Source organism: Bacillus rossius, chromosome 7, assembly GCF_032445375.1.
Source record: "Bacillus rossius redtenbacheri isolate Brsri chromosome 7, Brsri_v3, whole genome shotgun sequence".
NCBI lineage: Eukaryota > Metazoa > Arthropoda > Insecta > Phasmatodea > Bacillidae > Bacillus > Bacillus rossius.
In genome coordinates, this window is record NC_086335.1 from 49386874 (window position 1) to 49414138 (window position 27265).

The following is a 27265-nucleotide window of genomic DNA, read 5'->3' on the forward strand; positions in this document are numbered from 1 at the left end:
TTGCTGTGGTCATGGGCGTCGCAAGGATATATTTTTTGGGGGGGACTTCAATTGATTTGGTTGTTGAGGAATATCCATCCCCTGGAAAAAAGCAGGGGGTCCGGGGGATCCTGCCCCGGGAAAATTTGGGGTTTAAAGGTGCAAAAAGGTGTTTTTTAGGCATTTTTCTTTCCTAAATTTTCTAATTATAGTTGGTTGCAATATATAATTTATTTTTTATAAAAAATATTTTCAGAGAACACATTTGTGAAAACACAGTTAACATATCTGCTGGTGCTATATCCACACAAAATCATTAATTTAAACATCTGGAGAAACTACGAAACTAAATATATTATTGGAGGGGACGAAATTGAAGACTTTTATTATTTTATTATTGGGGGGGGGGGGACGTGACCCCCCCCCCTTACCCCCCCCCCCTCCCGGTTGCAACGCCCATGGCTGCGGTCAACATTAACTCGGTTAATCGAGATTCCACTGTAAGGATTACTTATTAGCTGAAAATGGGGGTCCCGTGAAACCTCGGGGGGGGGGGGGGGGGGGGGGGGGGGGGGGCAGGCCTGGTTGAAGCGGAAGGTGCGAGGCGACCTACCTTCCCGACCAGCTGCAGCCCCCGGGGCATCCCCACCGCCACGTCCCCCCGACCGCCGCCCGAAAAGTCCCCCACCGCCACCGAGTAGCCCAGGTAGGAGTCGTCGTCGATGGGCGGGCCCTCCTGGGTGGACATCACCTCCGGCCGGCTGTACGTGCTCTGGGAGTACAACTGCCCTGGAAGAAGTTACGCTTCACATAAACATTGACCGTACAAGGAGTCTTTCCCCCCCTCCCTGAATCGGCTCCTCATAGTCACTCATTGACAGTCACGGTTCCTTTGCCTTCGAGAGGGAGGGGCATGGGGTACAAAATCCCTCCCGGGCCCGACCACTGGACGGGCTCAGGTGAGTTTCCAGAGTTTTGTTATTTTAATTATAATATTATTATAATATAAATTATATCGTAATGATACATGGATTAATAAAACTTTAATGGTGTAGCCTACGTTCTAGTCAACATCATTCTTTAGGGCTAAGAAAAAAAAATTAATTTATAAGTTATAATATATAAAAAAATATATATTAATATGTATTATAATTAGAGCTTAAGATTATTACTACATAAAATATGTATTATTAAAAAAATTTGTAATGTTGGAGAACATAAATATGTTGTGTATATTAATTTCTTAAAATGTTTCAGAAGTTTATAGAAGTTTCCATATTGCCAGAATATTTAGGTAGGTACTTCTAACTGTTCCTGTATGTGTAGGCTGTGCCGGAAGGGATTTTTTGTGCTTCATCACAAGATTTTTCTGTAGATATTTACTAAGTCTTAACTAATAGTAGTGTAAAGACTTATCCCAAGTTGGCCACGTTTTCAGCAAACAAAGAAAAGCATTCCCAAGTCTTAATGTTTATCTAGTGCAATTATTTTAATTTACAACATTTGGAAGTACCTATTACTTTTGTTTTCAGATGCATACACATTAGGCTTTGAACCTCAACCAAAATATTAAGCATGGTACATTTTTATTTATTATTTTAAAATGTATTCATATTCCTTTGAAAAGATTTGTAACTTTTTTTGTAGTACTTTAATATTAGCTCTTGTTTCTGATTGAAATTCACATAAAACCAAGATTGTATTTTTTTTTTTTATTGAATCTATGAACTTTCACTTTACCTCTAATACTTCTAAGACCCTCCCAGATTCAAGTCCTGGGAGTGCCCTTAAATTCAAATGAATTGCAGCATGACTAATGGTCTGTACCATGCCTTAAATATATGAAACAGTCAAAACTTAAGTAAAATAAAGATATTAAAAATACAGTGTAAACTCTATATAACGACACTTAACGGACTGAGCATTTTTCGGCGTTATAGTGTGTGGTCATTAAATTGAGAGAAATAAAAGATATCATTTTACTATTCTATAATAATATGTATTTACTAATATAGTACACATTTTACATGTCTATAAAACCATGATAGCATCGCTTGATCCAGATCTTCGTATTGAGGTTTCTTTAATTTCTTAGCAGATTTTCCACCCTCCTCTGCTTGCAGAATTTTTGGAAAACGTACACAGCTGCAGTTCTGATCAACTTTGGCAACTTAGAAAGTACTGCTTGATGATTTATAATGCCATATTGTTGTCATTAAATAGAGTGAGCGTGATGCTATATAGAGTGTATTATTGTATAAAAAAAACAAGGTAACTTACACCAACCAAAATCAAGCAATTTCGACATTTTAAGGAGTTTGTAGTTAAATCGAGTGACATTATAAAGAGTTTACACTGTAATTAAAAAAAATTAACAATAAAGTAGATAAACTGTTAAAACATTTATAACTGTAATGGCAGTAAACTAAGCTGAGATAATTTCAGTCTCTGACAATATCAACAACTTGAATCAGTATATCCCACTAATGAATTGCAAAAGCTATCGGTACACTTTACTCCTTAGTTTCTGTAATGAAATTTTATGTAACCTTTACCAACAATTGTAACTTTATTCCTTTTCTTTATATACAAATTTGAATGTAAACATAAAACACATAATTGCTTAAACTTTCATCTCAGCACCTTAATAATAGCTTAACAATACATGAAATATAGTTTATTGATTGTTTTCATTGTTTTCCAGTTAGAGTTAATCAGGGGAGCAAATAAACTAAATTACCAATTAGACAATAAATTAATTTGACTACAGTCCTAAGTAAATATGTTAACATTCTTATTGATTAATCAGACATATTTACACCATCACCTTGTTAAGGCTGGTAACCTTTTGCATACATGTTTACAACCCACAAGTCCCTTTGGGTCTGTTAAAAAATTCTCAGTCCTGAAAGAAATTTTTATTAATGTCTACATTGTTATACATATTCACAGGAACTGGAGAATACCAAATATTGAAGTATAATATGCATGAAGCGTACCTACTAAGGAAATGTTGAAACTTTTTTTTTTGGAATGGTTAATTTTTAATGAATTAATATTGAAGGTGTTCCTTGAAGGAAATGTAAATTTTTTTTTTTTTAAATTTCAAAACATTTTGGAAACATATTTCTTATTTTTTTACATTTGCGGAGCAAGTCTCCTCAGTGCCCTCAATGTGATGTAGATCAACACAATAATTCAAGTTTGTGCTCCATCATCAAAATGTGGACTTTGCTAATGATGACGTAACAGATAATTCCAGGTAGCGAGCAACTTACAACAACTATCTCGGATAAGACTTGCTCTCTTCACAGGAGAATGAGCGACAGACAGCACTGTGGTTACAAGTCTTCCAAAGCTGGGGGCAATATTAGGATCTGAACAATAATCTCTTGAATTTAATATTGGTTATTTGTAAGTAAAGTATTCACAGTTTAATGGTTATTAAGCTGTCAACAACACGAAATAACTTGGTTTAAATAGCAAGAAATAAATTTTAACTTTGATATGTAAAATATTTTTCTGTACTTTCACTAAAGATGTCCAAGTTTCGAATTGGTGGAGCTAAGTCTAATGTAACGTGTTTGCCCCAGCCAAAGTAATACCAGGCTATGTTTGGCACACTAATTCCCACAATTTTGATCTCACTTATTTTTTTTTAACTGTGAGAGAAGTTGCCTGTGTGCCCTCCCGTAGTAATGCCACTGGTGACCAATAATTTGCTGAAGAGCACACGGGCACAACATATGACGCCTGAGAGGAACCAATCAAATATAAGAATGTTGGAAGGACGCACTGTCTGGTAGTTTTCACTGTACAGCAGCGAATTGCCGGTAGTGGCAGGGAGCTGAACTAACTAGACAGCGTGGTCAGGACTGTAGGTATTACCCTTCGCACCCAAGTCCAAACCTCGGCCCACGGCTTGCGATAAAAGAGAAGCAACGATCGATTGCATGATCAATCATCACCGTTTGGCGTAAAGGACCCACGTAATTAAAAAAATATATAAATGTGTTTGAGTTGTCATAAACCACAAAGCAATGTGTATCAAGTGGCTGTTTACTGCGCAGAACACATCCTGAGACACGGCATTACAACCAGGAGAACTTGACAAACATAACTAATGTTGAAGTGCTCTTCATGCATACATACGCTCAACATTTGGTACGAAGCGAAGGAACAAAGCATATCCAGGATGTGTTACTCGTCCACGGCTGGTGAGCTGTGCAAGGAACGGGAGCTTGTTCACGGAAAGGACCAAATCTTATTGTGCCGCGACCAGGCACGAGCAAACTTGACCTGTATTCGGGTGATTGTGAGTTTGATTTCTAGACTGCTGCTTTGATATGCTTTTTTGAATTTATACTTCTTTAGCAAGTTATGAAAAAAAAGATAAGAGTGAATGTTTACGATGTGCATGCACCATGCAACAAATTTTTAACAGGATGAATCAAGGTTACAAAATACAAATAATAAATTACATATGTGCTTTCAAACTATATACGTTAGTGATTGATATTAATACTGGTCCATATTATTAAAAACATGTATTTATTGTGAGTAATAGTGATAAAAATTGTGTTTAGAATCTTTCAAGAGTATTCGGGTTACGTTCCTGTATGTACAATTTATTTTTGTTATAAATAATTATATTATTATTTAATAAATGATTAAAATTAATAAATAAAATAAACATTCAGCATATTTATTTAATTACATTATTTATTATAATTAATCTTGATGCAAAATTAATGTTGGTTATATATTACGACACGTTAAGTATAACTTCTAATGCCCCTACATAAGTACACGCACCCAATTTTTTAAAACGTTTTCCTGCGACTAGCGATTGTGTGTTAGCAATACAAAATCTAATGTCCAAAAAATAAAGATACATACATATTTAAGTAAAGTCTACATATATGTATGTGTGTGACAACAATAGTACCAATATGGTACTGTAGCTATTTATTTTACACACATTGCCTCAAATATTGTGCTTTGGCATTGCACAGGAATGCAAAATATGCAACTTTGGAACTAAACCGAATAAATCTTTCACACCAATGACAGCAAAAAACAGCTGCCGCGACAGTCGTTAAGATTTGGTCCTTCCCGCACTATCAGATCCTGCCAGTAGCACATGCAGTCAACAGCGACAACAGCTACGTTCACTGCAAAAAATAAATAACGTTCACAAATTCACAGCAGCAGTGTCAATAGGTAAAACATTGCAATCATTCACAGCAAATTATAATTTACAGCATTATGTACAAGACTGTAGGGATTACATGATACCCTATCAAATTTGAAAGCAAAAATGTTTTAAGACAAACGGAAATAAATGTATGGTCTTTTAAGAATAAATTTAAAATAGTCCTGAATTGTAACATGTATATGCACCACTTAATTTAATTATTTAATTATTTTTTTTTTTATTAACTTTGGGTTCGTGAAATTGGCAGATTGAAAAATACAGAACAACAATGCAATTTTAAAAAGAACTGACCAAGTGCTGTTCCCAAGACAAAATTTTTGGGGCCAATCAGCGACCATGAGCAGGAATGTTTATGTACAGTTATGCTCTTAAGAAATATTCAAAGTAGAAAATTTAGAATAAGTCTCTGTAGACATATTAACCTTAATTTTGTGTACTCCACTACATATATATATATATATATATATTTTTTTTTTTTTCAAAATATAATTCTTTTAGATACCATGACTACACAAAAAAATTCCATTGATTTCAGCGTGACATTTACTCTCTTAGTGGCTTCGAAGATGGACAATTGCACCTACTGCCCCTCATTTATGTTTGTGTCTTATTTCAATTGTTCCTTTTGTGGCTAAATGTTATCAAAGAAATAATGCTTGGAGACTAACCGCCGTGCCACCACCAAGGGACATAACGGCCGAGGCATTGACCCCGGTTGTGTGCCAGAGTTGATGAATAGGGGAACGTGTTTAGGATCATGGTCTTTGCCTTCGTCTTCACCATCGTCGTCAAGGCGGTGAACAAGCGGGCCGCCATAGGCCAGGGCTTCGACCAGGCAAGGAGTCGAGACGCTGCTCCAATGTCGGACCCCAGGAGAGAAACGTGTAACCACCTGCATCAACTGCTGCGAGGATTTAGAAGATGACTGCGCCATTACGGTTAAGTTGACGGGCACAAGTCAAACGTTGTTTGGACTAAGAAATAAATTAATTTAAATGATGCTCCTCTTGAAATGTAGTCTTGTGAAGTTAAATTATGCGAAAATATAAACTTGTTTAACAGTCTAGTTTTACATGAAAACAACAACAATGCCAATTTACAATCCCCGTTAATCAACTTCCTGACAAATAAAGGAATCCTGAAACCCCAGCATTTTGTATAGGGCCTATATTAACTTGAAGCCACTGATTGCACCCATATGGTTTTGAGCTCATTAGAGTCTAACAGATCTTATCTTTCTTGGTAGGTACTGTACATCACATAGCTTTCTTAAACCCCTCCCTTTACCTACAGTATGTACTATGTTGGGATGTAACTTCGAGGATTTACGTTATGAAAAAATAACAAGAGGCAACACATTCATAAAAACAGATCCACGTATACACTGACAACTACATAAAACTACATCAAAGGAATGAACGCACAACACTGATGATGAAAGATGACTGCTAAGTTTAAAGTGGCATTCCAGCAGGTACGTGGGGAATTATTTACAGATTGCTTGTACATTAATTTGCAACTAAAAGCATTTATTTCAGAACAGTTCGCAAATAATTTATACAAAATATTTTAATAACATTAGTGAATTTTAATTTTTAATTATTGAATACCATTTTGTCAATTCACACCTCTAAGAATCTCTCTCTTATGAACGCTTCTGATTAAAAGTTTGTTTGAAATGAGTCATAAAGTAAGAACCCATGAATGGATTATACACAAATGGGGTTGGTACATTCTGGTATGTAAATATGGTATGCATCTTATCCATAAGAGCACAAATCCTAAATATTCCTAACTAATAATAAGTATGTGTGTGTATAGAACTGTTTGAAGTTTATGTCATTTAAGGAATTTAATTTCACGAAATCGACATACAAAATAGTTGTATTTTTAAAAAATTATCATAATAATTTGTTTACGTAATATTGGTCAATGATGGACACAGCACAGTCTCAAAATAGTCCAAATGTGAGATATTATGTACTCCAGACTTAACTCTACTGTTTAGACTAGTTTTTTTTTTTTAATTCAGCCCTTGTTTGTTCATGTGTGGTGTAGTGATCTGCTAAACTCTGTAGTGGAGTGTTATTAATTGGGTTAATAAAGTTAAAAAGTTAATTTTCATGGTGAGTCGTGAGTTTTTTTTTAGTCATGAATTAAAACTCCGATATCCACCGCCCTCGCTTGTGAGTGCCAACTGCTCTGAGACAGGCGCTGAACAGTTACTCCGCAGCAGTTTTACCTTCGTGGGTGTGGTACCTCTTGGGAGGCGTGAACAGAAGTCGGGCATGTGAATCTATAGAGTACGCTTGGCCTATGGAAACAGAATGCACATGTTAACAAACTCCCCCAAAAGCTATTCATCGAGTCGCCTATCAAGGCAAGCGGGAGTCGAGAGTCGAAGATCACGAATGCTGAAAAAGAATTCATTCGCACCCGCCACTGTCTGCTGAGGAACCGTTGTCCCCTGGAAAAGAAAATTGTCAACAAAGAACAACCTTTATGCATGGGAAGATCTTGCAGTAAAAAGAAACACAAGCATAAACTCTAGACTTAATGTAACACAACATATATGACAAAGTCACGAGACACATTTCTCACTTCCATAAATAATATTATTTAGTGGAAGTTATATTTAAAGAGATAAGTGCAAGTTTTACCAGAAAGCTTATGCATAAAGCTATAAAAAAATTAACCTAAGGCAGATACAAAATACCTCCATAAACTTAAAAAGATAAATGGTACGAAGAATATATAATGTATCAAACTTATATATTAAAACAGCATGGGCAGTCAAAAGACAAGATTTTTGGGTAAGGCGGACAGGGGAACACTAACATGTTACACAGTAGATTAATACTAAGTACATTTATTTAACACGGTAAAGAAATGTATTTTTTTTTTTTTTTATTCACACAAAATGTTTTTTAAACTTTATAAAATATGTTTTAATTTTTTTTTGTGTGGGGGGAGGGGGATTTACTCTTTTGCCCTCGTCTTTGAAACAGCCCATACCAAACGGTAAGAAAATAAAAAAATAAAAATTATCTTAGGCATTCAAAATGTTTTCTGATATATAATTTTATCTTTTTATAATATTTTTTTTATATTTCTTACACAACTAGGCATTGCTGAAATTGTCCTAGTTATTTTGAACATGCAGCTGAAAAAAATTATTTATTAGATTGTCATTAGCTATAGTATGGTACTTCTTAGACTTATCAAATATATTTGCAATTAAGAGCAACTCTGCAAGAAATTCTTACAAAGTTTTAAAGTAAATGAGATGAGAGTTGGTTATACAGGTGTGATTCTCTAAAAGTTTTAAATAAGACTTATTAATGAAAACAAATAAATATTCACAATGAAAAATTAAAATGGTAAAAATACAAATTCAAGAAAGGATGTCATATACTTTGTGTTATTTGTATTGTGCAACACTCATAGGTTAAAAGCTGTACATTTAAATAATTAAAAATTAATTAATTAATAATAGACTTTAAATTTCAGTTGGAATTATTATTTTCTTGAGACACATTCCTTTGATTTATTTTTTTACACCACACCAATTAACCAAATTTCACTAACATATGCAATGCAAACAACTGCTTAGAAATATATCAGAGAGTTTTAGAAATTATTTATGAGGAAAACTTTGTACTGTATTTTGCATAATCAATTATCTTGTTTAATAAATTTTAACAAGATTGGCAGAATATTAATAAAATTCCTTTTCAAAAATCAGTTCAAAGCCGGGGTACAGCATTTCTTCAATTTTTTTTTTTTTTTTTCGCTTTTATCTGAGCCTTTTTATTATACAGTTTAAAATTTTCCTCTGTAAATCTTATGATTCCATAGCCAATGTAGCTGCTTCAGCAGTGAATTCTAGCAGCAGGTATGGAAACTACGAGTGATTCACGTCAAAAATATAGTTGAAATCACAATATGCATATATTTATCACGCTCGATATTATATAATTTGATATTATATAATTGGATAGTTATTTTAAAGAATTCTATGTTAAACTTTGTGTCAGAGTTTCATATTATACCTGTAAGTGTATTCGCAACATGAAAACACATGAATTTGCTTGTTAACGATGTTACACTTCACTAAAAGATTCTCTCAGATTCTTTTTTTTTACTATTATTAAAGGACTATTTCTGTAAATTTAACACAATGCTCCTCTTGAGTTTGTTATTTTTTCACAGATTTTTTCAACATACATTTCTTAAGTGTTATATAACAGGTGTAAAAAGGTGCGCATTTATTTGTAATTGTTATAACTTGCGTGACTTTTTACAGAACTTATATATCACGTAGTAAAAATCCCTAGTAAATATTTGTGACATAAAAAACAAATGCAAGAGGGGTATAGTGTTAAATTTACAGAAATATCCCTTAACCAATAGTAGCGATAAAATGAAAAAAATCTAAATGGCATGCGAGACCCCATCTTAAAAGCAGCAGGTTCAATGCGACAGAGGTATCAACCGACGCGGGAGTGACTCACCTTGCCAGTACCAGCTGCCAGGAGCACCTATGAACAGCCTCTCACCGTCCTGCAAGCAGACAAGGCACACGGCTGGTCTGAATGTCTGTTTGTTCCGATATCACAGAGAAACTATCAAGCGGATTCCGACGAAACATTATTTTTGCTAGTAAGGTCTTTGGTCAACCCAGGGTTCAGCAGAACTTTCAAGTGAGATGAGCCAAATATAAAGTAAACAGATTCTCCAAATTTTTAGAGAGGTGCAACATGTATTTTTTTTTTTGTATCTACATGGAATTTTAAGATTATAAAAAAAAAAAAGATAAAATCAAAATATTTTATTTAAAAATTCAACATAAAGTCTTAAAAATAAACACATAAATATTAAAAAACTATGGTAGTCATTAGTAGAGCTCTACTGATAAAACAAAAAAACCAAAATCATATTAATTAATTATTAAAATAAAAATCCAGCTAGGCAAGTACTGTGGTGGGATGGTGCGATGGCTGGGGGTGAGTGCGCAGGTTGAGGACATACGTAGTGATTTGGCTGTTTGATTTGGTTCTGCATTTTTGGGCAGATTTCTAAGAAATACTACCGATTGTAGCTGTTACCATTGTGCGACTCCCAGAAAATTTTTATATAAGTAGTTTTTTGTTTAATGGTCCATAGACCACAAAACCGTCAACTCAAAATCTATGTATGTTATGTATAGGTGTATGTGTATGTGTATATATATATATATATATATATATATATATATATATATATATATATTATGGATAAGATAACTACAATAATTTTTCACAAATCACTTCCAAAATGATTCATAAAATATAAACATGGAAAATCTCAGTAGAGTTTTTTAATGAACAATATCCAACCAAAGAGGTAGCAATGGGGAAGGTTTTTTGAAAAACAGAAAAATCGCTATAACTCCCATAATATGATGAATATCACATCAGCATGAACATATTATAACTCAAAGGAGTACATAATGCCAACAACTTTTGTCTGAAACAATTTTTGATACGACCAACCATAATTGTAAGATGTAGAAGACAAATCCATAACTCCCTTAGTGTAAGGGAAACTTTGATGATGTAAGGCTGATAGTGGTGAAGGCTTCCCACACAGTATGTTATGGAGTAGGGCAGGTAATCGAACCCACAATGTCCCTGTCATTGGGGAGGGTAACGCATATTGATGGGCCCTCAATTTTTCCGGCCATTGAGCATAGACACATAACCATCTGTTTAAAGTTCATCAGAAAATTTACTCAAATTTTGAAGTGGACGAATGACATGTAGGAACGTATAGAAGCTATTTACATTATTTAAGTTCCTTCACACGTTTCTTTGGGCCCATAACTGCCGACCTACAGTAGGTAATTCATCTTTCAAGCGTCAAGTGTCCTGCATGGTTTTACGATGACGCAATTTCTTCCTCCACTACACAGAGGTTTTCTTCACCCCGCTTGTTTTATGATGTGATGCACTTCCTTTTATTTTTTATTTTTTAAAGGGTGGGAGCTGATAACCAAGGAGGCTCAGGCTAACTCCCCCCAGAGAATGAGCATAGGGATGCACGCAAAATGAGGTTATGTAACCGTTCCCATATTAAGGAGTCCTAGCTAGCTAACACTGTGTTCCCGCCAGTGGCGGATTCATGAAAAATAGTAAGGGGGGCATAGCAAATAACCAATTAAAAGAATAATGTTCTGATTTTATCCTAATTCCTTATCATAGTTTACCAAACTTACTAAGGTATTATTTTACTGCACTGCCATAGATTAACAGGACGTTTTTTAACTGCAAATAAAACAAACTAAATATTTCAATTGTAAATGTACTAAAATTGCATTAGAAAAGTTAATTTGTCCCTCCCCGGATCATCATCCTTGTTTCCCGAGTATAATTTGTGCAGACTTGAACGTTGATTTCTGGCGCCACAAGATGATCTTTGCAGGGACTTCAAAGAAAAAAATGCTGACATGATTCATATCCACATAGGGCCCAGCCAGAGCCTCCATCTAGTAGGCTCTGGCCCAGCCCACGCTGGTTGGATGGTTGTCGACGTACCAAGTGCGAAGCGCAGTTGGGTGCACGCCACCTGCCAGTGCAAGGGATTCTGGGTTCGAGGCATGGGTGTAAGTATGTAACTGTCTAACTTGATGTAAGCTTTTGGACATACACGATAGCTAAGCATGTATGTCCAAAAGCTTACATCAAGTCATGCACTCCCGTTGCACAAATCTTTCAAAGATAATATGTAACTGTCTAAATATGCTATCACACTTGTCACGGAGTGTAAAGTTTTTAAAATTAAAATTAATTAACCTCATCAACAATAACGACTAGTCCTTAAAAGGAGGATTGTTGGCCAAACATTTTACATAAAAATAGAGCATGTGTAACTCAGTACAGGTGAGAGAAGTGAAACTTCTTTGGCAATTCAAACCTCGATTCGCAAGTATATCGTAAGGGGTATAACGACACAGAGATAGAGAGAGAAAAATACAATTTTCTAAAAATAACACAGCGCAAGGTATTTTGGTTTAATTTCTTTTTCGAGAATTAAAGAATCCTGACCATTTTTGTATTTATTAGAAATTTGATTAAAATAAAAATAAAAACAATATTCAAAGCACGGGATTTGTTTCAACTTATATAAACTGACATATTCTTAGTTGGACATATTTATTTACACGCTTGTGGCCTCATAATTATATCACGGTGTGTGATTTAGTTAATCAAATAATAATTCGAGGAAAAAATTACCCTGCCAAACTAAAGCGTGAAAATCATTATACCAGCAAAAATAAAAAAAACTTGAAAGAACACCATTTTCTTGCGAATGTGGCCCGTGACGCGGTGCACAACAATAAGCTGCTAAAACCCCGTTGTGTTGCGCTCTGCCCGAATACTCCCTTACTGGATGCCAGTAAGTCGGTGTGGCGTCAGGCTAGAACAGCTGATACAAATATAAACAATTGGTATGTGAAAATCAGAGGAAAAAAAAATTGCTTCGCGTCTGACGGCTAGTGCTCCATCCGTACCCTGCGACTTCCCCTTCCGGCTGTAAAGAAGTACCCACGGGAGCAACCACTGGCTGTGAGGTGGCACTTGGGTGGCTCTTGCACGGAGGACGGGGAGAGGGGGGGGGGGGTTATCTCCGAGACTCCGCTAGCCACTCCCGAAGAGCCATCGCAAGCGGGGGTACTCGCGCATGTGAGCGATGTGAGAGCCCCTCCTTCACCCCCTCTCAATGAATCTGTTATCGCGTGTCGGGAGGGAGGCACTTCACCGCACATCGCGCCGGCGGACGCGACAGCTGCCAGACAACAGTGGTTCAGCTGCCGGCCACCCGCCCGTCGTCGGCGCCACTGCGCACTGCTCGCCGAGTGACTGACGTGACCTTCGCCGATGCATACTTGTGGTGGGGTCTCACGGGCAGCCTTCTTTTCACAGACGAGAGAGCCAAACCACCGATCGTGCATCTTCGGGGTTTTTTTTTTTGTTCATTGTAAATAAATATGGCGGTGTTGATAAAAGAATACTAATGGTCAATTAGGTTAGGTTAGCTACATTATAAATAATTTAAAACATTGTGGACGGTTGATTTGGTTAGGATAGCTACATTAAAGATACGGAAAAAAACATGAAGTTCGGGGAACTTCGGGTTTTGGCTCTCTCGTCTGTGTAAAGAAGGCTGCCCGGGGTCTCACCCGCTATGTCGATTCTTTTAACTCACTTTTCCCTCATTACTAATATGTATTGCATATTTCTGCCCATTTAACACGTCTCATGCATTTGTTGTTCAGTCGCAAAGTGCTAGAGAAAATGTGTAAAAGGCATCGCAAGTGTTTGAAATTATTTTCATTTGCGCGACTTTTTACAGCAATTACCTATATCACACTAAGTAAACATCTCTTTACAATATTTGTGACATAAAAAAAATATTAAGAGAGGTATAGTGTTAAATTTTACAGAAATAGGCTTTTAACTAACAGCATAATAACAAGAAAATTAAAAATAAATACCAATGTGGCGTGTAAGACCCTAACTTAACCAAATATAATTCGGTTTCCAGACTTGGGTTTTGTAGTAATGGATGTTGGATTTTTATTTTAATTTTATCTAAGCTTAGAGTATCGTCGACACCGAGTTCATTGGAAACGGTAGGACACACAAACCAGACAAGGGACATTACGCAAGCACGCTGTTTGAAAATCACTATAAATGTACAGACTTTCCAACGAATGTGCATCTAACGAAAATATTATTTAAAGTTCCAGACAATTGAATTTCGTACAAACTACACCGGAATTCAACTTACGGTTTGTGTGTTCCGTTGTGAATATGATAAACATACTTTTTTTTCGTACACTTAAAATGTTTTTCAACGTTATGCAAACACTCCAAGATGTTTCTTCTGCTTTTATCTTTGGAGTGAGTGATATGTGTATCCATTAAATTCACGAAGATTCGTGGATACTTTGTAAGGCCGGGCACACACAGAATGAGGCACGACACAATACGTGTTATTTCGACTGATACTAGTTGACTTCGGTGAATTTACATACGAGCAATGCACACGGAATCAGACGTGACACGACGCCACAAAACAGTCGCGAGCAGACTGTCTTCTGATGGCTGCAGTGTTCTGCGCATGCGCAGTAAAAAAAAAAAAAAAAAAAATTCAACACGGGCATTCTGTAGTGTGTTTATAAGTAAAAATATTGTTTTTTTTTAACTTGAGTAAATTCACTTGTCATCAATATGGAGCTGGTTGTAGACCGAGTTGTGTGTTTTGTACAGGAAAGACTTTGCTTTTAAGGAGTATAATAACAACTTTATTTCAAGAATGTGGGAAGAAATACGTAACGAAAATACGGCGTTAAGCTGTCACGAGGCATGGTGTGGTATCGCGCCGTGTCGCTTCCTGCCGGCCTAAGCGGTATTCTTCGTAAAAATTAAAGTGGACAGTTTTAACAGTTTATATCTACCCATCATTTGCCTGAAACCATCCCAGCGTCGAGTGAATCCCGGGAACTCTGTGTCAAAACAGAAATCTTCAAGGCCGGATCGACATTCGAACCAGTGTCCCTCAGGGAAGCGCGTGTCTTATTTTCTCACCACGTGCGTGCAGAGTCTAGTAGGCTGCTGGCCTCGCAGGTAAATCACCGGTAATTGGGGCGGGCAGCTGGCGAGGGCGGAGACTACGGAATCACATCTCCTCCCCTCCCCTGAACAACCCTCCTTCACTCCCCACAGCCTTCCTGGGGGTGGCCCAGAGGCGTCGCACGTGTTCTTTCCGGAAATCCCCCCCCCCCCCCCAACCCGTGGACCATGCGTTCAAGATTATTTCAACACCACCGAGTACAACCGATATGAAAGGAAAAAAAAAAGTCCTCAGGTAGAGACTTCACTGTCACTTTTGACTTGGGCGTCTTTTTTTTTTAATTCACACACTATTACGTGGCAGATCGATAACAGGGTGCTCTGGACCGTGTAAGATCACAGAAACTTATAATTGCGCCCGTGTGTACTCCACTTGCTTTGTGGTGCACTACATAAATTCGGATTTGTATAGTTTGTTAGCCTCTAAAAAATGTTATTAGCCAGCTAAAAAAAAATTGTTGTTACATTTTTTAAAGCAAATAATTTAAGCTTGGCAAGAGACGTTGGATTTTTAGTCCTCTTTCTCCCTCCTTCCCCCCAACAAATTATATATATTTATGAAGACCTTTCTAAAAAGGAAATTACAAAGTAAAGTTGTTTGAATTTTGCTGATGTTAAAATACGGAAAATAATCCCATAGCAAGTAAAGATATTATCTGGGAATATTTTCCTGACTTTTTAAAACAGTAGATACCATTGAGAATATACCCAGCACGAAAATCAACCGCGACAACAACAAATTGGGGTAGGCGGAGTCGGAACACGGCCGCAAGATTTTGAGGTGAATGTGTCGTGTGAATGGGAAGTGATGCCTGCATTCACACTAGGCCCGGAAACTTTCGCTATCTTATCTTTCTTCCTCTCCCAGCAAATACCAGCCCGTTCGACATAGGGGCATCTTTTAGAAAGAGTCACAAGTTGTTTTTTTTTTCTAATCGTCGTTTCCTTCTATTCCGATCGTGTGAATTCGCCTTATTTCTCGACATTGTAATTTTTTCGCTATATTCTTCTTAATTTCATCTTTCAATTGTTATATGGTAAACGTTTGTTTTTACTTTTAAATTTTTGTTTAAAATAATTACTTTTTTGCACAAAATTAATGCTATTTTATTTAAATTGATTACCGCGTGAGTCCAATATCTGCTCTCAAAGTAGATGAGTCATCCGGAAATAAACGTTCCAGAAACTTGCCTATTGTTCGTACAAACTGTTTACAATGGCGCATGCGTAAACATTTACTTTACCTATCTCCGATATACTAAGCGCGGCTTATATTTATAACGTTTCAAAATATATCCTATTTTCGTTACACTCCACTTTTGTAACTGGTATTCCCGATTTATAAGACGTATCCACGTCAAAAAATAAGAAATTCTTATATGATAAAAAAATTCATAGTAATTGCAATGAAATAAAAATAACTATTTTTAAATACAATTATCAAAAAAGGTTTTGAACCAGAGTCTGGGTGAGATTTTCAGCGCACACTGGAACATAGTCAGCACGCTACACAAGCGTGCTTTGCGGGTAGTATGCACATAGGAAAAAAACCCGCTCAACACAACAAAGACGGAGAGAAGTCTGCAATAATGCTATTAAATGTCGTGCTTACTACCTGGAATGTTTTCTATTTATGACCTTACTTCTGGTCTAAAGAAAGATCATTTGTAGGTCCTAGTCGGGTCGAAGCCAACGGACTTAGGTTTCGATCGATGTTGCAGTAGCCATCTTCAGAGAAGCAATCTTCTACCTTTGACTTTAAACACTCTCGCCTGAGAACTGGGCGTTTCATGCTAAGGGATAACTTTTAAAGGCAAGAGAACTTCCAATAACCTCGTGAGGAGACAGCTACCCTGAAGAAGACGACTGCAGTGACAACCGAATCGTCGGTGCAATAAAAATAGAGAACTTGTCTGAGTATGTCACGTATGGGAGAAAATAAATACAACCGATCAATGCTAGAGCCACGTATTTTTTATATCGACACTAGCTAATAACCCACGGTTTCGCTTGCACCATCTCAGGATATTGCTGATATTTTACCATTGTAAAAAAAAAATTGGTTGTCTGTTAAGTCGGTTTACGGACGATAGTTTAACGTGACAACGTCATAAAAAAAACATTGATGAAATGATTGCATGCTTTTATGAATAAAATTGAATAATTTTTATTGAATTATCACTATTTTGTATGGATACAAAGAAGGAGTGAAATGAAATCTACAATTTAATTGATAAATTTACTTTTATTTGCTCTCATTAATTCAAATATGTTTATTACTTTAACGAAGGGATTATTTTAACTATTACTTTTATACATGTTTGCTATTTAACTTATTCCAATCTGTGTTATTCTGTTAAGGATAGGACAATGATAGAAAAAGTAGGAAAGGAATGGGAGTGTTTCAAGTTTAATGTGCCTCGAAAAAGTCAAATCGATGGTTGTTCCAATCGAGTGGAAGAGAGATAGATGCGGCGCAAGCGTACATTGAGCGTAATGGGACACAGCGTAATGGGACAATGTGCGTAACGGGACACTTTTCCGTGCGTGCAGCCAGCGTTCATCGATTTATTAGACGTTGTCACGTCAAAAAATATGTTAATTCGAAACATTTTTACCAAATTATACTAACGCATGCGTCTCGTTATCGCCTATATGTAGATACCTACTCTTCTGAGCCGGAGCGTATCCCCGCCAAAACTGGATAATGGAAATTTCGAGAATGTTCCAGAAATTTCGGGACTTCCTTTTCCGGTTTATAGAACATTCAGGAACAGGAAGTCCCTTCGGTGGTCCAGAACCGTCTGGAAAATTCTCGAACGTCCTGGAAGATTCTTTAATATTTTGCAACATTCTCCAACATTATCGAACATTCTATAACATTCTGAAACCTTTCAAACATATAAAGTTTCATCAAAATTGGTCCAGTGGTTTTTGGCGTGATGCCCGAAAAAATAAACAGACCGTCACATACACTTCTGTTACGGTTTCATAATAGTGTAGATTATCATGACATTCCACCTAATCCTGTCAGTTATTATAAACACTTAGAACACACAGCGAGAGCAATACGGCTGCTGTGCCAAAGCCTTTTTCGGGTTTATAGAAGGGTTTTTCATTGTAATTTACGCTTTGCATTATTCATCGATACGTTTCTTACGTGATTGCAGTCTAACGTTAACCAAAGGGCTTCTCCAACTCGGAGCCACCAGTCGCGTGGACTTCGACAAAACGTCGCAGTCGTTACACTATACTAAAGTTTGGTTCTAAATTCTGCTAAACCCTTAGCTGTACCTCAAAAACCTATGGTGTAAGTATGGCTAATGATTTTAAAAAATGGTAATCAGTACTTACCGCGGAAATGGCAGCTCCCAAGCCAGCCTGGCACGAACCCTGCCTGTGATGCCCCCAGTTACCTGATGAACACAACAAAACAACATATGAAATTAGGTCACATCAAAACTTAGGCGTAGAAACAAGTGACGTTCTAAAAAAAATTAGAGAACAAGAAAGTCGGGCAAAAATTTTACAACCGAAATGAAACAAAAACATAGTTGCCCTTCCTATCGGGGTGAAAACTGTCCTAAACGACATAGATTAAAATGATAATGAATTTCATCAAAATGAATTGTATAGTTTTCGCGTGATTTAGTAACATATTAACTCACAATTTTTTTTTAAATATCATAGTTTTGGCCTTTCAAACACTTCTTAATACAAAATCTAACTATATTTTGAAAATGATTTTCCACGTAGAGACTTGACACCATTGTAGTGACATAATGGCGAGAAAAAAAAACAGAAATGAATAAATAGGGGATGGAAGATAAAATTAGTTTCAACACAAACAGCTTATACCAAAAATAACGCGCGTTCGATGAAAAGTGAAACTTCGCAATTAAATAATACAGTTGAACGAAAAAAAAATTAAATAATTCACTTGAACGATGAATCCAAAAACTACAGTGCACAGTGACATACTAATTACCATGCTGCCTCTACGGAACGTGCAACTGGGAGACAGGTTGGGTGTGTTTGTCACCGAGTTTCCGGCGGGCTGTGTACTCTTACATACATGTATTCCTTTCTTCACCGGAGTGAAACTGTTAACATTTCAGTTTAGATTCAAGTTCAGAATAAAGAATTCACTTTTTAATACTTTCTTTGTGTATTTTGTGTTAGTAATAAGAGAGAGAATTTGTCTATCTGACTGTCTGTATGTTTGTAAAAAAAGAGAGAGTGTTTTCTGCCTTCTAGACATCCGCAGCGAAGCACAGGTACTCCAGCTAGTAATAAATAGATAAAGAATTCATGGGTGCGGTACGCAGCAAAGAGTCGTTTGCACGAGACTCTCCTACTTCAAAACGCCTCGTCTCGTTATCTGGTTGGTCGTCATCGCGTCTGGATGTCAAAACCCTGCCCCCAGAAACATCGCCCGCACGCATCGATACGTGTTTGATGTCTGCGTTAACGCGCCTCGCCGCGCGCGCGCTTTTTTCCGGGAAGTCGTAACAGTTTGTTTCTCTGGCTCTTCAAACATCACCCCCTCCACCCCATTCTCATTATTTCCTTTAACAAGCCACCCCCACCCCCCTAACCCACCCAACTCTACAGTAAAGCCCGGTCCGATAATTAACGCTGAAGCAACTTTCCGAGAACCATCAAACACGAGAGCTGTTCCCATCGATGTCGACCATAGACCCGGGGATTTTAACACCGGAGCTGATGCCGCGCGGGCAGTGCTCCGGAACGACTCCGGCGATTAGGTCGAAGTTCATAGGCCAGGAAACTGGGATCCCGCCTCTTATGGCGGCGTAGCACGAACCTCCGACGAACTTGAGGGAAGTTGACCAAGTTAACCCGCTCCCAGAGTGCGTGTGTTTACAACAACATAAAACGGTAGTAACTCAGTTAACTCCAAACCTATTGCTTTTTAACCGTTAGATACTGAAAATTTAAATTCTTTAAGGCCGACATCATTCTTCACGTTATTTACAAAGACCCTAGAAAGAACCTATTGTCAATTTTATTAATTGAAGTAAGTATAAAAAATTAATTAAATTAATTCATACAGTAAACTATATTGTAGCAACCGTCATTACTATCTTCAGGCACTCCATTAAATTAAAAACTAATACATAAAGTTATTCAATTTTGACAATCAAACCATACAAAATTATTATGGCCTAGAAAAGTTGAAACCAAGATGGCGCCTTTAGGTCCCTATCTCGTCCATAGATTTTTTAATATCTTCTCTTCAGTCTATGCGTACGAACATTGTATATATATATGTACCAATGTTCGGGGAATATTGAAAGAAAAGAAAATGGTTTCGGTTTTATCACATTTCTAGCCATAGATTAAAATAAATTTTAGTTTAAACATTCCACATGGATATGGGAAAGTCTGAAGCTAATAGAAAAAAAACGCAGAGCTCCTTAAAGCTTTTTTTGACGTGATAACGTCTTATAAATCGATGAACGCCGGCTGCACGCACGAAAAATTGTCACGTTCCGCCTGAGCCGAGCGTGCAAGAATCGGCCAACCACCGTGCGAGAAAATCTTCTATAATATCAAACAGGTTAAGATGGGATTTTAAACTAATTGTTCGTGATTATATTTAAACAAATTATTTAAATTAAATTTGCAAAAACTGTAAATAATATTTGAAAATTAAAAAGTATGCAATTTTTCATCATGTTTTCTTATGACGTTATAACGTAATATTATAGTCTGTAAACCGACTTTACAGACCAACCCCTTTTTTAATGGATGCACTATCGCATCATTTGTAATTTATTGTAAAACACCTAAACGTTATCTAAAACCTTTGGCTGAAACCCCCTTTTTTCACACTTTGTTGTGTGTCTGATTAGAGAGAAATCAACGAATGTTACCCCCAAAGTGAATAAGCTTCAATTAAACTACTCCTGCCTAGAGTGCATTTATTTTAAAATATCTGTGCTCGGGACTTCATTCACTTGAATTATTTCTGTAACGAACCGTGCAAAAACATAGTTGTACGTCATATCGGAGTGAAAACTGTCCTAAACTACATACATTAAATTTGTAATAAATTTCATCAAAATTAATTGGATCGTTTTCGCGTTTAAGTAACATATTGTTACGACCTATATCTATGGGGAGAACGATAGCCCAATTAAGTTTTATTACAGTTTTATTAATTACTAATATTTACATTTCTATTAAATAATTATACTTAAAAATGTCCGATCACCGATCACTAGCTCTTAAAAATGTTTATTCACCCGTCACTCAATGTTTGTCAAGTTCCACAGTTCGCACTCCTCACTGGAGATAGGCTCAACAGTTGTTAGCCCCTTACCTCGCGCCACTCAGTCACACTCTCACGGTCCCGTCGCTCCGCGTCGCGCCGCTCCCGAGGGGGTCTCTCACCCTCTTCGCCGATGTCGCGCTACCCTTGACTCGCGGAACTCGTCGCGGACTCTCGTCGCTGGACTCCCGCGGAGGCCAACGTCGCTGCTTAAGTACCTGGCACGCGCCCTTCTCGAACCGACGAGAGCGGCCGTGACGAGTCGCGTCATCCCGGGTCGACCCGACGCCCGAAAAGTCCAGAAAGGCGGCGCTCGTTCACGTCACTCCGCGCGGCGGCCCGCAGAATTCTCAAGGCCGCTCGACGATAGATAACAGTGCGGGGAGCGGAGGGGGAAAAGGGGGTAGCGACGACCCTTGTAATCCGGCCAGGCGCGCGTGTCATGCCTTACGTCAGTGGACGGCACGTGACCCGGCGCGTGTGTCAGTGACCGTGCAGAGTCGCCAGCCAGCTCCGTACCTGGTCTCTCACGTTCGTAACATTATTAACACAAAAAAAAATAAATATAATAGTTTTGGTCTTTATATTACTTCTTAATATAAAATCTAACAATATTTTGAAAATTATTTCCCACGGACAGACTTGACTCAATTGCAGTTTTATTACCACGCTCAACATATATTGTGACATAATGGCGAAAAAAAAAATTCGCGGGCGCAACGGAATTTCCGATTTAAAAAATAATTATATATATTCCCATCGCGTCGCGGTCGCACCGTGGCGGGAAAGCGAGTCCGAATTTCTGTTTTCGAAATTCGGCGGGACACGTTAACAGGCCATATTCGCCTGCGTGTATGAATTCTGGACTGGGTCCCAGCGTGTGTGCCCTGGATGGTCGCCAGCTCCAGATCTTTAAAGAGAACAAGGATCAGGACCGCCGGCGGACGCGGGAGGCATCCTCCCTTACGTGAGAGAGTCACCTCCGCCGGGGCGTTCCTTTGCGGGTAATAAATCCCGGTGCTCGCGCCCCCGGAAGCGAATCACGACCCTCGCAGAAGGGTTCTCACGGGACGCGGACGGCGTCTCGGAACACCCCGCAGCCATACTTCCTGCGCGCCGCGGCGTTCAGTTCCCACGGCTGGCAGGCGTGGCGGCGACCGCCTCCAACCAAGTGTGTCTCCCAGTTAGGGATGGGCAGTACGGTTCATTCCAGTGAGTGGTTCGGAACCAATACGTTCTTCAAAGTGAACCAGTTATTTTAAATGGTTCAGTGGTTCATTAAATAAGTCTCGTACAACTCGAAGGAATCGCTCGTTTTCTCTTGATATCACGAGCGATGAGTCGAGAGAAGTGTAAGCGGATATCTGGGGGAAACAGAGAGAGAGAGAGAGAGAGAGAGATAGCTAAAAACAGTGAAACAGTATCTTGGCGATCTGGCTGATTGCGTGTTATTTGTGGGAAGGGAGGAGGGGGGAAGGGAGTTGTCGACGAGCAAAGAATCGTGGAGAGCGAATCAGCGTTCAGCGATGACAAGAAGAAAGATGGATGAACCAAGAACCACGAGTCCGCGCCGGACGCGATAGCCGAGAGTTGTGGAGGAGAAGGAACAAAGAACAACTAGCGAACCTCTCCTTCAGTGTTCTTCCCACTGTCCGCGATTGCTGAGCTGGTGAACCACGGTTCTTTTTCTGGGAACTAGTTCCTGAGTGTTCTTGGACACGAACCGTTTCATTTTAGTGGTTCGTGAACCATCGGCCCATCTCTACTTCCAGTCCCTCTGGTTAGTCGCATGAGGATGCACGCTCCTCAAGAACTCTTCAGTCTGGTGTTTGCTTTTTTTCTGTTGGATGCATCTATCGTTTCGTCGTAGAACTCGGAAGAAACTGTTGTGAAAATTTGGCAATTGCAGTTGCACTTTTAGCTAAGAAAAAAAATGCAAAGTAACCGAAGAGTCTGTCACGACGTTCAGCTGACGGACTAGCTGTTTGGACTGGCGAGACGCTATACCCATAACACGGCAGTTCGGACTGAGGGCTCTCGAACACACAGTCAGATTTGATGGGAAGCCATCAGTTCGTCAGTCCATCAGTTCACCGTCCTTGCACACACACGGCAGTTCCGACTGTTCAGTTCCGTCTGATAAGTTCGGACTGATCGTGTGTGGAGGACCTTTAGCCACACATACGGTGTGCAGAGCTTCATGAAAAACAACGCGATTTCAAAACTACTCAAGATATCCGAGTGTGGTCTGCTTACGAAAAGCATTTAAGAGTTCGCTGAGGGCCGAAAAGTACTTTTTATTTTGGATGAAGTTTTTAAATTGTATTTTTAGAGGAGTTAAAATGGCTAATGGTAATTTTTAGGCGTAAAACAACCATTACAGATTCTTGAAAGCACTTAAGGGACTTGCATTACACCTTTATCTTCATTTCTCCGCAAAATAATGTTACTGTCACCGCTCAAATTCCACAGTTGTCCTGTGACAACAAGAAGAGTGCGCGCCAGTTCAGAGCCTTGCGCTTAGAGGCTATACCGCGCTAGAAGCACCAGCAAGCGTCGCGCTTATCATCCCGCCTCACTAACACAGATACACCCCTGACGAGGCGGGCCCCTTAAAACTACGCAATTCCGAGGCGTCGCTAAGGACACTAGAGTAGCGTCGGTCTGAGTTGCCTGTTAGCATGATACCCACACTGGGGCATACTGCGAAGCAATACAGTCTGTTTAGTCAGCCTCTATCCGTGGCGATCCTCGTTATAACCATCACTGTTTTTGGCTTCCAAGCGAGTTTTTCATGTCAAGTGTGGATTCGTCAAGTGACGATAATAACATTGCCTTCTATGATTAGTTGATTACTACAACTACTATAGGCAAAGTAAAATCGGAACAATATGGTGCAATCTTAGAAACATTCACTTTCGTTTATTTTTTGCTGCTAAATAGCTGCAAAAGTCTGATTATAAGTTTGTAGCATAATACCGCATTACGAAAGAATCATAACTATACTTGAAATACATTGTTTCTCCATATATAAGGCAGAGACATACACAAATGCGGGAATGTGTGGGTGCAGAAGAAAGATTTTTTGTTACTTTGAGGTAAGCAATATTATTTATATTTCTGATACATTGTTACCAAATTTATATATATATATATATTAATTTTTACTTCATTTGAAATCAAACACACAAGAGAACCGACTGAAAAAACGACCTTCCTGACAGGTGGCGTGAGACTGGGATACAAATAGAATATTTATTTATTATTTATTTACTATCGTCTTTATTGGTGGTTAAGGCGATATGCCTTTTCTTACATTTAACCACACTTTCTGCTATTACATAATACAGCGAAATTTTTACAAAAATAAGCATAATGTAAACATAATAGATGATAAAATAGGTAATAAGATAGAAAAAAATTAGGCTTTAACTAAATGTTCAAAGCTAAGAGGTAAATATTTCAAAATTTAACCAAAAAGCTAAGTTATAGGCAACTAAAATTAAGGACAGGCATGAACGTGCGGGAAAGTGTCTAACACTTAAAAATTCCAGCATTGACAAAACGAGATAATAATTAGTAGTATCAAATTAAAACCTGTACTCACACATGCACACACTGATCAAGCATTAGGTAAGCCACGAAGTGATCATGTAAATATATATCTTGAAAATTCTGGATGCTACTGGAAGCTGGTGTATGTGAAGTTTAAGCATCTCTGGTCATATTTCAAACCTGTGAACCTTTTTGGGAAATTTCTTCCTCGAAAGAGAAAATTTTCCCTCTAAATAGGGGAATTATTTTTTTAGTCATTTTGAGGACTTTGGTGGAAATTACGACACCAAAATGGCCGGCGTTGACGTCACAATCCAAGATGGCGGTCGGCACCTCCTGGCTCCGGAGCTCCTATTTTATACTACTGTTGTTAATATATTCACCCGGTGGCTAGGGATGTTAGACCGAGGACCTTGCCCGCCCGGGGGCGGCTGACGCGACAGGGGTTTTGAGTTTTCGTCGGCGGCTGCTGGGAACGTTTATTTTTACCTTCTCCCGCCTTGGGATAAAATGGTGTGGTTGAGATGGAGGATGGAGGGGAAGGAGGGGATTGTTCGCTCGCGTGCCGGGCGGGTTGTTAAATATTTGGGCCCCGCGGTGTTTACTATGCGCTGTTGCCGCGGGGGCAGTGTGGTGTCTTATAGACCGAAGGGGGGAGGGGAGCCCCCTTCCCCAAACCTCCCCCCCCCCCTTCCCTTCTTGCCGGAAGCCTGTCGTGTCACTCTTCTCCAGTCGCCTCTTGTTGACACTGGAGGGCACGCGCCTGCTTCCGGCCTCGAACCAGATGCACCGACCAGGAAGTACGTTACCCAGGAACCCTCCCGAGGCTGTTATATACAAGCTGGGTTGGAGGTCCCGTACAGTCTACTCCGCGAACGAGTGATTCTAAGGTACATTTTAGAAGAAAGACTTACTTATTAGTAGTTACCATTGTACGACTTCCGGAAAATTTTCACCTAGTTTTTTTTTTTTTTTTTTCAGATTCGTAGTCTTTAGACCCAAAACCATCGTCAACTCAAAATTTTATACACATGATGATTTTTTTTATGAGCACGATAATTTACTAATTATTTTCCTACTTAAAAATTGACGTGTGCGTTAATTTTATTGATACGTCCTCGTATAACGTGTAATGTTTTGAAATCCGAAAGTAATTCTACCGGAAAAGTGTCCTAGCACTTTTTTTTTCAACATTAGCAATAATTAACCTCTACAAACAACAAACAAACTGAAGCACACACGGGTACGGTAAACGGAACTTGAATGCTTTTCGAAGCGATATCACGCAGCGAAATGTCGAGTAGTTTCCAACTAACGGCTTGATTTCTTAAGCTTTTTTTTTTTTCAGTAGGTAGGTGGGCTTGATGAACACTACTTTTTTTTTAGTACACATTAGCATCTTCTCGACTGCGAGGTTATTCACGACGGGAATACATCGATACTCGTCATTGATTAGAACGTGCTCCATTGTAAGAAACGACTTCAGCATTTTCCCGGAATATTTTTTTCGGGAAACGAAGGAAAAGCGAATTAAAGATGGCCAAGCATATTTTACTCCTGTTTCGAATAGGACCATGGTGGCAGAGTAAGCAGACTACTCGCCTCCGGGTTTTATTCCCTGCTGAAGTCCAATACGCATTTTTTTTCTCGCAAGTTTGGAACGTGGCGGACGTTGCCGTGAGCTGGATGTGTTCTTTTTCTTGGAGTGATCTCATCTTCCCCCACACATTCGCTTCCGCAATTCTCCGTTCACTTCTCATCACTCTTCATCGTCTCTAATTATCCGTTAAGGCCCCCCCTCCCGGTCACACATACGATGCGCAGCACGTCAGAAAAAAAACCCAAGCCATTTTAAACTGCTCAAGATATCCGAGTGGAGTCTGTTTACGAAAAGCATTCAAGATTATGCCGTGGGCTGATAAGTAGTTCGGTTTCCGCATTTCTTTTGTAAACTGTATCTTTACAAGTGCGAAATTGGCTAAAGCAAGTGTTTTCAGAATAGTTCCTTTTTAGGGATGAAACATTCTTGAAAACGCTCAAGGACTTGCATTACGCCTTTATTTCCATTTATTCGCTACATACTGTAGCGGTTACCGCCGAGAAGACTGTGCGCCAGTTCAGAGGCGACACCGCTATATAAGCACCAGAGAGCGTCGCACTTTTTCATTCCGCCTCACCGACACACATAATACACCCCCGACTAGGCGGGCCCCTTAATGCATTCATTCATTCAATCATTTTAATAACACCCATTCGCTGCAATAACTGAGGTTTGACGTTGATAAAACTTGACAGTGGCGCTTTTATAGTGTGTGTCATATAACCAGTGTTACCCGTTCCCCAAACGTTCGCTTGCAAAGAAACACACGAAGTTTGTTTACGAATACTAAAAACCACATGAATTTGTTCGCATATACTGTTGACAAAACAACAGTGGCGGAAAGATGTAAACAATTGGTACTACATGCGAGAACTGTCAAAACTTGACTATATAATTGATTGTCTAGTGAGAGTTTTCTGATGTTCATGACCACGGACGCA

At 38.6% G+C, this 27265-nt stretch overlaps 1 protein-coding gene across 6 annotated transcripts in view; it reads right to left on the reverse strand.

Moving 5' to 3' along the window:
• The window catches only part of LOC134533987 (integrin alpha-PS2), a 285777-nt gene that overhangs the window by 25680 nt on the left and 232832 nt on the right, over positions 1-27265 (reverse strand). For 2 of the 6 annotated variants that reach the window (XM_063371854.1, XM_063371855.1), the window contains 3 exons: positions 18229-18290; positions 9712-9760; positions 593-768 (listed from right to left, as the gene is read on the reverse strand). In XM_063371854.1, the coding sequence (XP_063227924.1) occupies positions 593-768; positions 9712-9760; positions 18229-18290 (287 nt within the window). Of the gene's footprint in view, positions 1-592; positions 769-7439; positions 7512-9711; positions 9761-14029; positions 14394-18228; positions 18291-27265 lie in introns of those variants that run through there. The other 4 variants (XM_063371853.1, XM_063371858.1, XM_063371857.1 and 1 more) reach the window with 4 other exon arrangements.